Raw genomic sequence first — 12198 nt, 5'->3', positions numbered from 1 at the left:
TTTCACTGGAAACTTGATGAGGATGGCAACACGCAGGCCTTCGAGACGAGTTGAAGGAGAAAATTGATGAGCTGGTTAAGTCCATTGAGAAATGCAGCGTCCTCGAGGGGATGTTGAGGAGTAAGGAAGAATAACTTGAGGCTAGCAAGGGCATGGAGGCCCAATGTAGTGACCTTCAATCACAAGAGGTCAAACTGCATAAGCAATTGGAAGAATGTCGGCTTCAGCTGGAGGGCCTCAATGGTGAAGTTGCTGAGAAGCAGAGCGAGCTTGAAAAGGTAGAATCTTTCCGCTTGGAGAATGACCAGTCCACAACGAAAGCTAAGGAACACCGACTAGAGGGGAGGATCAGAGAGCTAGAGAAGGATAACTCCCTCCTTCATGATCGGGTGGTCGCATTGGAAGCTGAGAAGGCTCAACTGCTTGCACAACCCTTTTCTTCTCATGCTTCATAATTTCCCAAAGTTCCTCAAAAATTGTATGAGGAACGGATTCACACCGAGGCTCAATTGGATGTATATCGAGATTTGCATAAGGCGGGGTCCATTTTTGAGGTGGCCTCAAGGATGTTAGTGTTAAAGATCGTGAAGACTCGAGTCGCTTACGGGTACGATCCCGCTACTCCTTAGGGCGATGAGGGGGATGATGAAGGCGTAGATTGGCTTGAAGAGGACGCTTGGTATGACACCGCTTATCCTGAGAGCGAGGACGCCGAAAGTGAGGGTGATTGAGGTGGTGAGGGTATCGGTGACCAAGGTGGTGAAGGCATTGGAGATCGTGATGGCGACGATCAATAGTTTTATTTTTTCCTTGGAACCTTCTGTGTACTTTTACCAGCGTCTTCTTGAGCCTTTGTAAAAATGTTTAAGTATGAAATATCACATCTCCTTCCCTTCCTGCGATTTACTTTTTGTATTTGTATATTTTTGTTTCTGCCTGTTTCGCCTTTTCCTTCGTTGGTGCTGTTTTCCTATTTTTTGTGTCGTGATGCGGCCTTGGGCCGATAAGTGTTTGTTTGCTTGCGATTAACGGCCAAGGGCCAATAGGTGTTTGTTCGAGCGGGGTCGAATGTAACCTTTTGTTAGAATTGCGGCTGAAGGCTGATAGGTGTTTGTTCGAACGGGTTCGAACATAACCTTTTGTTAGAATTGTGTGCGAGGACCGATAGGTGTTTGTTCGAACAGGGTCGAACATAAACTTTTGTTAGAATTGTGGTTGATAGGTGTTTGCTCGAACGCGGTCGAACATAACCTTTTGTTAGAATTGCGGCTGAGGGCCAATAGGTGTTTGTTCAAATGGGGCCGAACATAACCTTTTTGTTAGAATTGTGGCCAATGGCCGATAGGTGTTTGTTCAAACGGGGTTGAACATAACCTTTTGTTAGAATTGCGGCCGAGGGCCAATAGGTGTTTGTTTGAACGGGGTCGAACATAACATTTTGTTAGAATTGTGGCCGATGGCCGATAGGTATTTGTTCGAACCGGGCCGAGCATAACCTTTTGTTGTAAAAGGCGTGCTGATAAGCGTAAATTTCTTACTTCTTTGACATGTTGCTTTGATTACATATTTGGAGAAATTTACAGATTTTTTTTTTCTGTTGACTGGCGTTCCAGTTCCAGTCCTAGTCTAGCTAGTCCTTTCATTGGTTGACCTTGAGAGTTTGGAGAGGTAGAGCAATGAAATAGCAATTTGGAGTGAAAATTTTAAAAATTAACTTTTTGGAGTTTTTCAAATTTTTCGAAAAATTCGAAATTCAATTTCAAGTAAAATTTAAAATTCTCATGGCCAAACATTGATTCCGAAAATTTAAAAAATTTTGAAATTCAACTTCAAGTGAAATTTAAAATTTTCATGGCCAAACACTGATTCCGAAAAGTTATGAAATTTTTTTTATCGCTAAATGGCCCTTAATTTCACTTGGGTTAATTTCGCTCGTGATTACTGAACTGTTGTTCCAATAAACTCGCAAAATTATTTCTTGTATCATTAAAGTTATTGTACTTTTTTATTTATCAGTAAAATGATAAAACTATTTTTTGTATCATTAAAGTCGTTGAGCTTTACTCGTTGTATTAGTAAACTCACAAAACAATTTTGTGTCTGTCAGCCTAAAGGATTTTATGTTTTAGCTTTTAGGTTTAGTTAAATGTGGTCGCTGTTACTTAAAGTGACTTAATCTCTATTATGACCAAAAGAAAAAAAATCTAATATATATAAGCTCAGCCAAGAAAGATTTTAAAGAAAGAGAGAAATGTGATGACAATAAAATTGTTCAACATTTCTCTCTGATGCTGAACATTAATCATAGACAATAGAATTTCAGACTTTACTTAATAGAGCAAAGGCAAAATCCTGATAGCTCACACTTGAAAAAAAAACAATAAACAGACACACTAAGAACTGCTTAATTTTAAGACAAAATAATAACATGGACAATTTGCTACAATTTCAATATCTTAGCATTGTGGTAGATCTGGTGGAGGTGGCTCCATAGTCTGTTTCTCTCCTATTCCATTCTCGACGATGAACGCCATCCCTAGCCCCCAAGCCAAATGAGAATCAATGTGGCAATGAAATAGCCAAACCCCTGTAGCAAATCATCACAAATAAATCAAAATTTTATAAACAGGTACAAAAATTTCAAGCTTGAACATTTTTGTGATGATATCAGGTTCTTACCTGGATTATCTGCCACGAAACGAATGACTGCCCATCCACCAACAGGCACATCAATTGTGTTCCTGACAGGCGGATCAACTAGGTTAAATGTAGCAGTATCAGTCTGAGGATTGAAGTTACCAAAACCTTGTCCAACGACCCAAAAATGGTATCCATGAAGATGTATAGGATGGTCCTCTGTCGAAAAGATAGCAGTATCCTGCAATACAATTTGTACAGTAGAACCAAACTTGATCTTGTGCAACTTAGTTCCAAATCTTGGTTGCCAAAGTCCTCGAGAAACATTGCCCGTGTAATCAAATTGCACAGGTGGAACAGGAGGAAAATCCAATGTGTAAATCCCTGGAATGTTTTGGTAATATGCCTGGAGCAATGAAGTTCTTCTAGGAAGAACAAATGAAATATTATTCATGCTAGCAGCAAACCGCGTATTATTAGGACCTTGACATCTAGGACCAGGAGCGCAATTCACTAAGCCAAGTCCAACAGTGAAAAACAAGTTCTCATCAATCTGATTGGGAACTCTAACATTGTTACTAGGAATGCTCCTCAATTGGCTAGTGAAAGCAGTCGCAGTAGCTGTATCGTTGAAAGCTGGAAGTTGAGGCAATGAAGGTCTTGAATTGGCCACCGACACGAGATTTGTGTACTCAAGGATAGCAGTGGTAGTGGTGTTGTCAAATTGCGCGTTTCTGGCAGTGGCATAGGCGCTAGCTGCCATATAGTAGCGGCCAGGGGGACGATTAGCAGTGAGGATTACATTGGTTGTTTGGCCAGGTCCAACCATAATAACATTGGTTGTAAAAGGCTTGTTGTAAGTAGCATCAACACCTACAACTGTGAGCATGTGGTTTGCAACTGAGAAGAAAAGTTGTTGATTGAGTGCAGCATTGATTACCCTCAGTAGAACAGTTTCTCCAGGGTTTACTGAAACTTTCACAGTACCTGCATTAAAATTCTGAATTAGTAATGATGAAATGTGTTATCCTCTTTTATTTTTCCCCTTTTAAGGATAATTTTGGTTCCGCATTTTGTGTTTAAGTTATATATACTAAATACTGAAAGTCTAGAAAAGGTTATCAGGTTAACTTGACCTACAACACTAGATATCTCTCTATATCAAGCATATGATGATAGATATCCTAGAAAATAGAATAATAACATTTTATAATCTGTTAAATTGCAAAGATAGTGTATATAAATTTTTTTAAGAGCAGGCTAAGCAGTGGCATAGCCACACTTAACACCCTTCGTCGAAAATTTGTATTGTGTATATAAAAAATATATTATGTATATAAATTAAAAATTACTTTTTATACGTGTACATTAAATCTTGAATACCCTTAGCAAAATTTCTAGCATTCGCCACAGAGGCTAAGTTTGAGTAAGAACCTTGGCTAGAGCATCTGTAAAGGTCACCAGGTTGACCATTAATAGTATATGCATCAGAATTATTAGGAGCTGCTCCAGTGAATTGTGCTTGTCTTTGTACTGCAATAATGTCTCTGTTCCACCATTCCCCTATGATAAAATCAAGAACTTAATTAGTCACATACTCACATTTGATTTTGATCAAAATTAAAATGAAAAGGGAAAAAAGCTATGTTGCGCGGACTCTCCAAAAATGTTGCATCCTCCAAAAATGCCTACTTTTGGAGGATCTGACGCGCACCTGGCACCATTCTTGCAGAGTCCGAGCAACATAGGAAAAAAGCATACCGAGAAGAATAGGGATATCTTTCTGGGGCTGTAAAAAAGGAAAATTAGAACCCTGTTTTGGTAAGATAACTAAAGCTCCATAAACAGTAGCTCTAAGCCATTTGCTGTGTGCATGCCACCACAATGTACCCTCTTGGTTTTCAATAGTGAATCTGTATGTGTAAAATCCTCCTGGTCTTATTGGACATTGTGTTACATACTCAGGCCCATCAGCCCATGGCGTCCGCATTTGACGAATTCCATGCCTGCATGAAAATTTTAGAACAATTACGTTCTATGCACTGACGATGTAAAATATTATTTGCGTAGTGAAGTCATTAATAAAGTAATTACCAATGGATTGTAACGTTGTAACGAGCTCTATTAACGACAGTAACAAATAGTGTATCCCCGTTTCGAACTGTCAAAGTTGGTCCTGGAAATTGTCCATTCACTGTAATTATATTCTTGGTTCTGCATAGCCTTGTTATTCTGGTTTCTTGAACCTGTCAAAAAAAAATTATTATTTCATGACAATGTTGGAAATGCCGATCGGAAAACAGCCTTTATGCCCCATCGGGTAGGGGTAAGGTCCGCCTACACACTACCCTCCCCAGATCCCACTTGTGTGATTTTACTGGGGTCATCGTTGTTCATGTTGTTGTTGTTGACAATGTTGGAAATGTTTATAGAAAATAAGAAGAAAATGTGAATGGATACTTACAATAAATTCATGGTAGTGAAATTCTGCATTTGCAAAAGAAGGCAGTAGAGATAGTATAGCTATAATGGTTGCCAAGAGGCCATTGAATAGTGGTTTCTTGAGAAAAAAATTACTATAAGTCTTCATTTCTCTTCTTTTTCTGGCTTTGTTTTAGTAAAAGCTTAGAAGTTGTAATACTCTGTTTAATAGACTTAATGAAGTTGTGATGCTGTGGTTAGTGGACTTAATGAAGTGGTCTATTTATAATGCTACAGGGTGGGAATCAAAAGCTTGGTTTACACTTTAAGAAAAATAAAATATTAAGGGATTTTGGAAAGTTTTAGGCAACTTAGTCCAACTACATGGAGGAGTTGGTGCACCCATTTGCAATTCTAAATCTAATAAACTAATATCATTTCTTCTTACATATTATTAGTAGTAGTAAATTCAGTTAATAACGGTTTCTACTTTTTTTGTTCTTTCAAAATTTCCTGAGTTTTCTCAACGGAAGTTATTTTCTAGAAAAATATTTTTTATGAAGAAGTTTATTGCTGATGTTTGATTAAGAAAAATATTTTCCATCAAAAGGAGAAAAATAATTTTCCTTAATTATGGATGGAGGTCATTTTTGCTTCAATTATCTTAACTTTTGATTCATCACTCGCTCTAGTCAAAACATAGACACTATTATTAATATTTAATAGTCAAAAAATTTCATCAAACGTTATCCAATTTGCTAATGTTATTGCTAATCTTTAATATATATTTTTCCGAAAAATATTTTCAATCACCAACCATACACCATATAACACTTAAATTCTAAGAATATTCTTTTAAGAAAATGATTTCCGTGACACCAAACAGTTTTCCATTGCTAGGTGAAATCGTACTGTTATTTAATGTGTGAAGTAATGGTATTTGACCGGGTTATTTTATATTAGAATCCAATGGTCAATAAAGAAGCAAGTAGTCGGATCAGTTGAGGAGGAAACTTTATTCGAAACACCATTAATCTTCCTGTTTTACCAGACAAGTGTCAAAATTTTTGTTAAACTAGTTAACGAGGAAATAAAGGGTGAATCCTGGCTAAGTATAATAAATTCTATATCCAAAACTGGGGTATGTCGCGGTGATATGAGACCGTGTTCAAAAGCAATAAATATCGGGCATATGCTCAATGATTGTCAATGAATATAATAATAGAAGCATGTAATAAGTGTACATAATGGCAATAAGTGTAATAAGGAGGAATTTATCACCCAAAATGTTAGATGACTTGGGTGATTCTTCTTCCTGACAGCAACGTGGAATAATGGAAAGTAAGGATGGATAAAGAATCTTAGGATCTTGTGAACAAAGAGTGAACAACGTATGTTGAGCAATGCAGTCATTGAACAAGACAAGCTTTTGTATATCCTTTGTAGTCAACCTTTTACAACGTGCTCTTATCAAAAAGTCAAGATCCCCTTTTGTTCTTTATTTCTTCTTATTTATAAGGAATATTCCTAAGAAATCCTAAAAAATACAACATAAAGAATATCCAATGGAATATTCCTTATGTCTTATTACTAAACCTATCCTACCGTGGCTTCCTTGCCCCCTAACTTGACCTCGGTAATAATCCCTCTTAAGACGACTCCTCGCCACTGTGTCGTGGTCGGCTCTGTCTTTGATCATGTATATTTGCAGTTATCAAGCCGCCCAAATTTTGACCAATACACTTCCTATGTATGCTGAATTAATTTATTGCGTTAGAATGATATATAGGACAATTGATACATCTAATTTAAGTACGAGGAATGTTAGTTGACCAAACAATGAAGAAGGTGAACCAATTTCAAGCAAGCTTATGGACCCCAATTACTATAATCAGCATAACACAAATGTGCATTAATTTCCTATATAGTTTGTGACTTTATATCAACATTCAAATTCATATATATATATATATATATATATATATATATATATATATATATATATATATATATATATATATATATATTGAGACAGAATGAACTAAGGGTGAATTTTGGCTTGTTTTGGTAGATTGAGAGAGGTACTACGTGGTGTTATCTATGGGCAGTGACATGCACAGTATTTTACACAAGTAATATCGACCAATTGTCACGATTTGACATGTATACGTGTTTTCATTTTGGAGCGGTGAAATTTTAAAAACTTACTTCCTATACCAAATTAATATTTACATATGATTACCTTTTAAAGTGGTATCGGCCTATTATACATATACATTTTTCAAGTAAGTGTACATTAGACTTTATTTCAAGTGGTTGAAACTTGAAAAGGTTGCAATATAATAACAAATCTAATGGACGATATACTTTATGCTAGCCCGAACAACTTCACAAATTCATAAGCTTAATTAGTACGAGGAAGTGGTTAACACAAAGTTTTAGATTCAGCCAATCTATTTAATAATTAAAACGTGCAACTTCACTTTCATTACATGGGTTAGGCAGCCTGCCAATTAACTACCCAAAGTATATATATATATATATATATATATTGTATCTGCTATCGTACAGCTGCTCATATTTGCAGCATTTTTATTCTCCAAGAACAAGAAAAGGAAGAGAAATCACCCGGCTTAGAATGTGGTGGAATGTTTGGAATCTCTCTATTCTTAATCAGAAATCTTGAGTTCGATATTGGGAATAAAGAACTTTTTGGTCGAAGATTTTTACCCCATAGGGCCTACGTTGAGCGAAACGGGATAGTCCAGCCAAAAAGAAATGGGACGAGAAATAGGAGACCCCCTTTTTGGCCTTTCTGAAGTGTGGCCCACACACGACCAGGAGGAAAAGAAAAGGGGGGGCCTTAGCCCTTAGAATCGAATTCTAAATCGGTGTGGTGCTGCTGGATGCTTCTGATCAATAGAACAAGAAGATGACCAAAAAGAAAGACCACCAAAAGTAACGACCACCAAGATAGGCATAGTAATTCGATCTTTTGATCACCCATTTTTTGAAAACCATTTTTGGGGGCTTCCGCCTTACACACGGAAAATTGGATTGCCTGAATCACGAGTCTTATATACTGTGTTACGATCACCTCATATTGATAAAAAGTCCAGAGAACAATTTTATATGAAAATAAAAAAAGAATTCCTGGTCATAAAAACAGAAAGGAACTTCGAATATCGAATGATTAAGCAAAAAAAAAAAAGAGAGATAGGTAGCAGCACAGTCAGGAGCGTATCTAGGTCATAGGATATTGGTTCACGTGAATCCATTCTCCTCTCCCTAAACCATGTATAGCCATGTTATATTTCTTCAAAATTACTTAAATATATGTATGTGCATCCACGCTCAAAGACTCCTATATATGGTGCAATAATTATTGGGTGCACCTCTACGAATAAAATTGATTGTTCTAATTCTACTTCGCACGGTCTTGTTTTCGAGACGGAATAAATATATATAAGTAAAAATCATTAAAATTTTAAAAAGAACATAATTTTGAACTTATAATTTCAAAAGTGTAGTGGGTTCATAGTAAGAGACTAAAGTAAACATGTTAAATATATATTCTAAATCCACCTCCTCATAATGAGTGCACCCATCCTCTTGAAATACACCTCATATCACAGTACTTTAATTTGTGGGGAAAATTAATAAAACTAAAAAAAACAACCACTTGAAATAAGAGGTTACAAAATTATTAAATATGGCTGAGAAAGATATTATGAAAATGTTATACTATATGTATTTATTCTAAAAATAGAGGAACGGCAGTGGTCATGAAATAATCAGAGATGGAGCAGTGGGCCAACTCTGTTGGATGAACAGCATCAAAATATAAGAATTGACTTGCAATTGAGCATATTGGAGTTAGATGATTACATAGCCATCCAACTTCAAATAGCCCAGTCCCACAACATCCTCTCCCTACTTCCAAATATCCTGTAAACAAAAAAGAAAAATAATTAAATTATATACACTTGCAATGAAAATGAATTTTTTAGCCATCGTACATGTTTACCTGCTACAACAGGTCAATTCTGCTAAAACATTTAGAGGTTTTTACACAATTAATATTATTTAACCTGTTATACCAAGGTTTTCTCCTTGTTTTCTAGGTGTGAAATTACTTGTAATTATCTTTTTAATTAAGTAATATAATACTGTAAAAAATAGTGTCACTGGTATAAAAGTTTAATAGGTATAAGAAGGTATTGTTTTGGTATAAAAGTTTAATACCACCTTAATACTTCGTTTGGTTAGCAAACCAGGTATAAGTTATCTCAGGATTAAAATTAACGTCGGGATAACTTATACCTTATAAAGGGTGGGGTAATTAGCACTGGTATAGCTAATACATTCTTTTTACAAATTGTGCAATTGTCATATTTAATACAACATACCAAACAATGGATAAAAAACAATCCCAGTATAACTAATCCCAGTATAACTTATCCCGACATAAGCCATATTCAAACCATACGGGTTATGCTGGGATAAGTTATCCTAGTATTGTTTTTATCCACTGTTTGGTATGTTGTATTAAAAATGACAATTGCATAACTTCTAAGAAGAAGATATAAGTTATCCCGGCACTAATTATCGCACCCCCTACAAGGTATAAGTTATCCTGGTACTAATTTTAATCCCGAAATAACTTATCCCAGGTTTGGCTAACCAAACAAAGTATTAAGGTGGTATTAAATTTTTATCGCAATACTATTTCTACTTATACCTCATACCAAACGACCCCCTAAGGGATCATTTGGTACATGGGATAAGGATAATAATCTTGGAATAGAATTTGGGATTAATTGGTTTGGGGTATTATCTAATCTCGAGACAACTTTTACACTAAAATAATGAGCTTAGTTATCCCATATAAAAGGTGGATAACTAATCACATTGGATATCCCACACGTTGGGATATCATAGCATCGTAATGGATAAGCCGAAATAATTCTGGGATAAAAATTTAGTACTGTCTTATTCCTTGTTTGGTTACTAATCCTACGATAAGTTATCTCACAATTAAAAATAGTACCGGGATAACTAAATACTTACCAGAGGATAGAAAAATAATCCCAAGATAAAACAGTAAAATTAACAATCTCAAGATTAATATAACATACCAAACAGTCAATAAGAAATAATACCATGATAACTAATCTGAGTATAATTAATCTCAATATAACTAATTCCAGCATAACTAATCCTATCATAACTCGTATTCAAACCAAACAACCCCTAATTTATTGCATGTAATCAATTTCTAAGTGACTTGGAGATAGTGTAAAGCTTATTATACCTCATTCAAGATTTTCTATCTTTTCTATCTTTTAAATTTTGTAAGTATTTACGTAAGTGCGAACAAATTAATTACTTGTTGGGCCTCCAGCCTGCATCGTTTCAGGCCAAAAGTAATATACTTAAGTTTGGTCAACATAGCATAGTGGTTATTTTAGTAGTTAGCCATTCTTTACATTGTATGGACATATTATAAATACAATGAGGCCAAAAGTGTGAAAGCCTGGCCAGTTATTCTTTCATCATCTCTCTCTTATGTTTCTGCAATGAAGAACCTCCCAGAAAACCTTCGAAACCCATTGTTGAGCTTCGATTTCTAGTCTTGTTTTTATTGGTTTGACATGGTATCAGAGCGGGAGCTTGTTTAGATTTTGCTTGTCTGCGTAGAACGGTGTTCCCCCTGTTTGTTTTCATTCAATTTTCATCGAGATTGGTTTTCGTTGGAGCTCCGTGATTTTTCGTGTGATTTTTGCCAAAAACAGTTTGTTGCTTCGTGTTTCAGTCTATTTTACGGTAGATCGTAGTGAATCTCTACGGTGTGGTAGCTGGAATTTGAGTTTTGTTCGAGATAGGGTTTTGATCGATTTTTTCGGAGCTAGGGTTTGGTTCGCTGAAGCTGTCTTACTATATCAAGGCCTTACTTCTTCAGGTTGCGAAGAAGGCTGGTATTTGTATCTCTTTTGCATGTGTTGGATTTTGATTTCAGTCTACAGTATTTGTTGGTGATTTAGTTGTTATAACCATGACTGGTGCTGCTTCTTCTTCTGCGTATACTCCTGATCCTACATCCCCTCTATTTCTTATGTCGTCTGATGCGCCTGGCGTGTCCCTGGTTCCTGTACCATTTTCGGGGAGTGGATTTGGAGGTTAGAAGCGTAGTATGATAGTGTCGTTGTCTGCTAGGAACAAGATATCATTTATAGATAGTTCGTGCCCTAAAGCTGCTGCCAATTCCCCTGATTATAAACAATGGGATCGTTGTAATAATATGGTGATATCTTGGTTAACAAGCTCATTATCACCTGATATAGCGGAGAGTGTTCAATACTTTGAGACAGCCGAAAGTATATGGAAACAATTAAATAATAGGTATGGTAGTGTAAATGGGACTAAAGTTTTTGAACTAAAAAGGGAACTTGCCTCTACCTATCAGGGATCCCTTGATATTGTTTTATATTTTACAAAACTTAAGAGAATCTGGGATGAATTGGGAATAATGTGCAGTAGTCATGCAAATTCTTGCAATTGTGCTGCTAAAGAGGGTCTCCAAAAGGAGAAAGAGGAGGACAAGGTCCATCTGTTCCTCATGGGATTGAATGAGGTTTACGTTGGTGTGAGAAGCAATCTGTTAATGATGCAACCTCTGCCATCCCTTGACAATGCCTATAACATTTTTCTTCAAGATGAAAAGTAAAGACAAGTCAACCCACCTTCTCAATTTACCCCTGAAGCAGCCTCCTTTAATGTGAACTCCCTTAATAAAACTACTCAACCCCAGCTGAATATGCAATTCCAGGGGCAGCAGAGACAGTTTACTCAAAGAGTGAATTTTGATAATCAGTCCAGGACTTCTAATCTCTTTTGCAAGTATTGCAAGAAGCCTGGGCACTTAATTGATAAGTGTTACAAGCTTCATGGATTTTCTACTAACTTCAAGTTTACTAAGGGCAGAAAAGCAGCTGCCAATATGGTGACAGATACTGAATTCTCTACTTCTGAGTGCACTTCTTCCAATCAGACTGCTATTGTGCCTGTTGCTGAAAGTGCTTTTGTGGTACCTGGGCTGACAAAGCAGCAATACTCTCAACTGCTCTCTCTCCTGCAACA

The 12198-nt window shown here is 36.3% G+C and overlaps 2 protein-coding genes across 2 annotated transcripts; one reads left to right on the top strand and one right to left on the bottom strand.

Moving 5' to 3' along the window:
• Window positions 1–2260: 2260 nt before the first annotated feature.
• Window positions 2261–5295, bottom strand: LOC104237603 (laccase-3-like). The gene is made up of 6 exons (XM_009791777.2): window positions 5102–5295; window positions 4732–4883; window positions 4399–4643; window positions 4072–4200; window positions 2680–3624; window positions 2261–2587 (listed from the first exon to the last, which is right to left on the bottom strand). Exons 1-6 carry the CDS (start codon window positions 5225–5227, stop codon window positions 2457–2459), a joined length of 1728 nt encoding a protein of 575 aa, XP_009790079.1. The 5' UTR covers window positions 5228–5295; the 3' UTR covers window positions 2261–2456.
• Window positions 5296–11113: 5818 nt separating this feature from the next.
• On the top strand, window positions 11114–11785 carry LOC104237609 (uncharacterized). Its single transcript, XM_070149786.1, has 2 exons — window positions 11114–11237; window positions 11295–11785. Exons 1-2 carry the CDS (start codon window positions 11114–11116, stop codon window positions 11783–11785), a joined length of 615 nt encoding a protein of 204 aa, XP_070005887.1.
• The last annotated feature ends 413 nt before the right edge of the window (window positions 11786–12198 follow it).

Source organism: Nicotiana sylvestris, chromosome 6, assembly GCF_000393655.2.
Source record: "Nicotiana sylvestris chromosome 6, ASM39365v2, whole genome shotgun sequence".
NCBI classification, from domain to species: Eukaryota; Viridiplantae; Streptophyta; class Magnoliopsida; order Solanales; family Solanaceae; genus Nicotiana; species Nicotiana sylvestris.
This window is presented reverse-complemented; position numbering and strand designations above follow the sequence as displayed.

Coding starts and splice junctions, on each gene's coding strand:
- LOC104237603 (XM_009791777.2), bottom strand. CDS start 5,227: ATGAAGACTTATAGTAATTTTTTTCTCAAGAAACCACTATTCAATGGC. Junction 4,884..5,101: donor TTCACTACCATGAATTTATT/GTAAGTATCCAT, acceptor TTTTTTTGACAG/GTTCAAGAAACCAGAATAAC. Junction 2,588..2,679: donor TTTCGTGGCAGATAATCCAG/GTAAGAACCTGA, acceptor GATTTGCTACAG/GGGTTTGGCTATTTCATTGC.
- LOC104237609 (XM_070149786.1), top strand. CDS start 11,114: ATGACTGGTGCTGCTTCTTCTTCTGCGTATACTCCTGATCCTACATCC. Junction 11,238..11,294: donor TTCGGGGAGTGGATTTGGAG/GTTAGAAGCGTA, acceptor TATCATTTATAG/ATAGTTCGTGCCCTAAAGCT.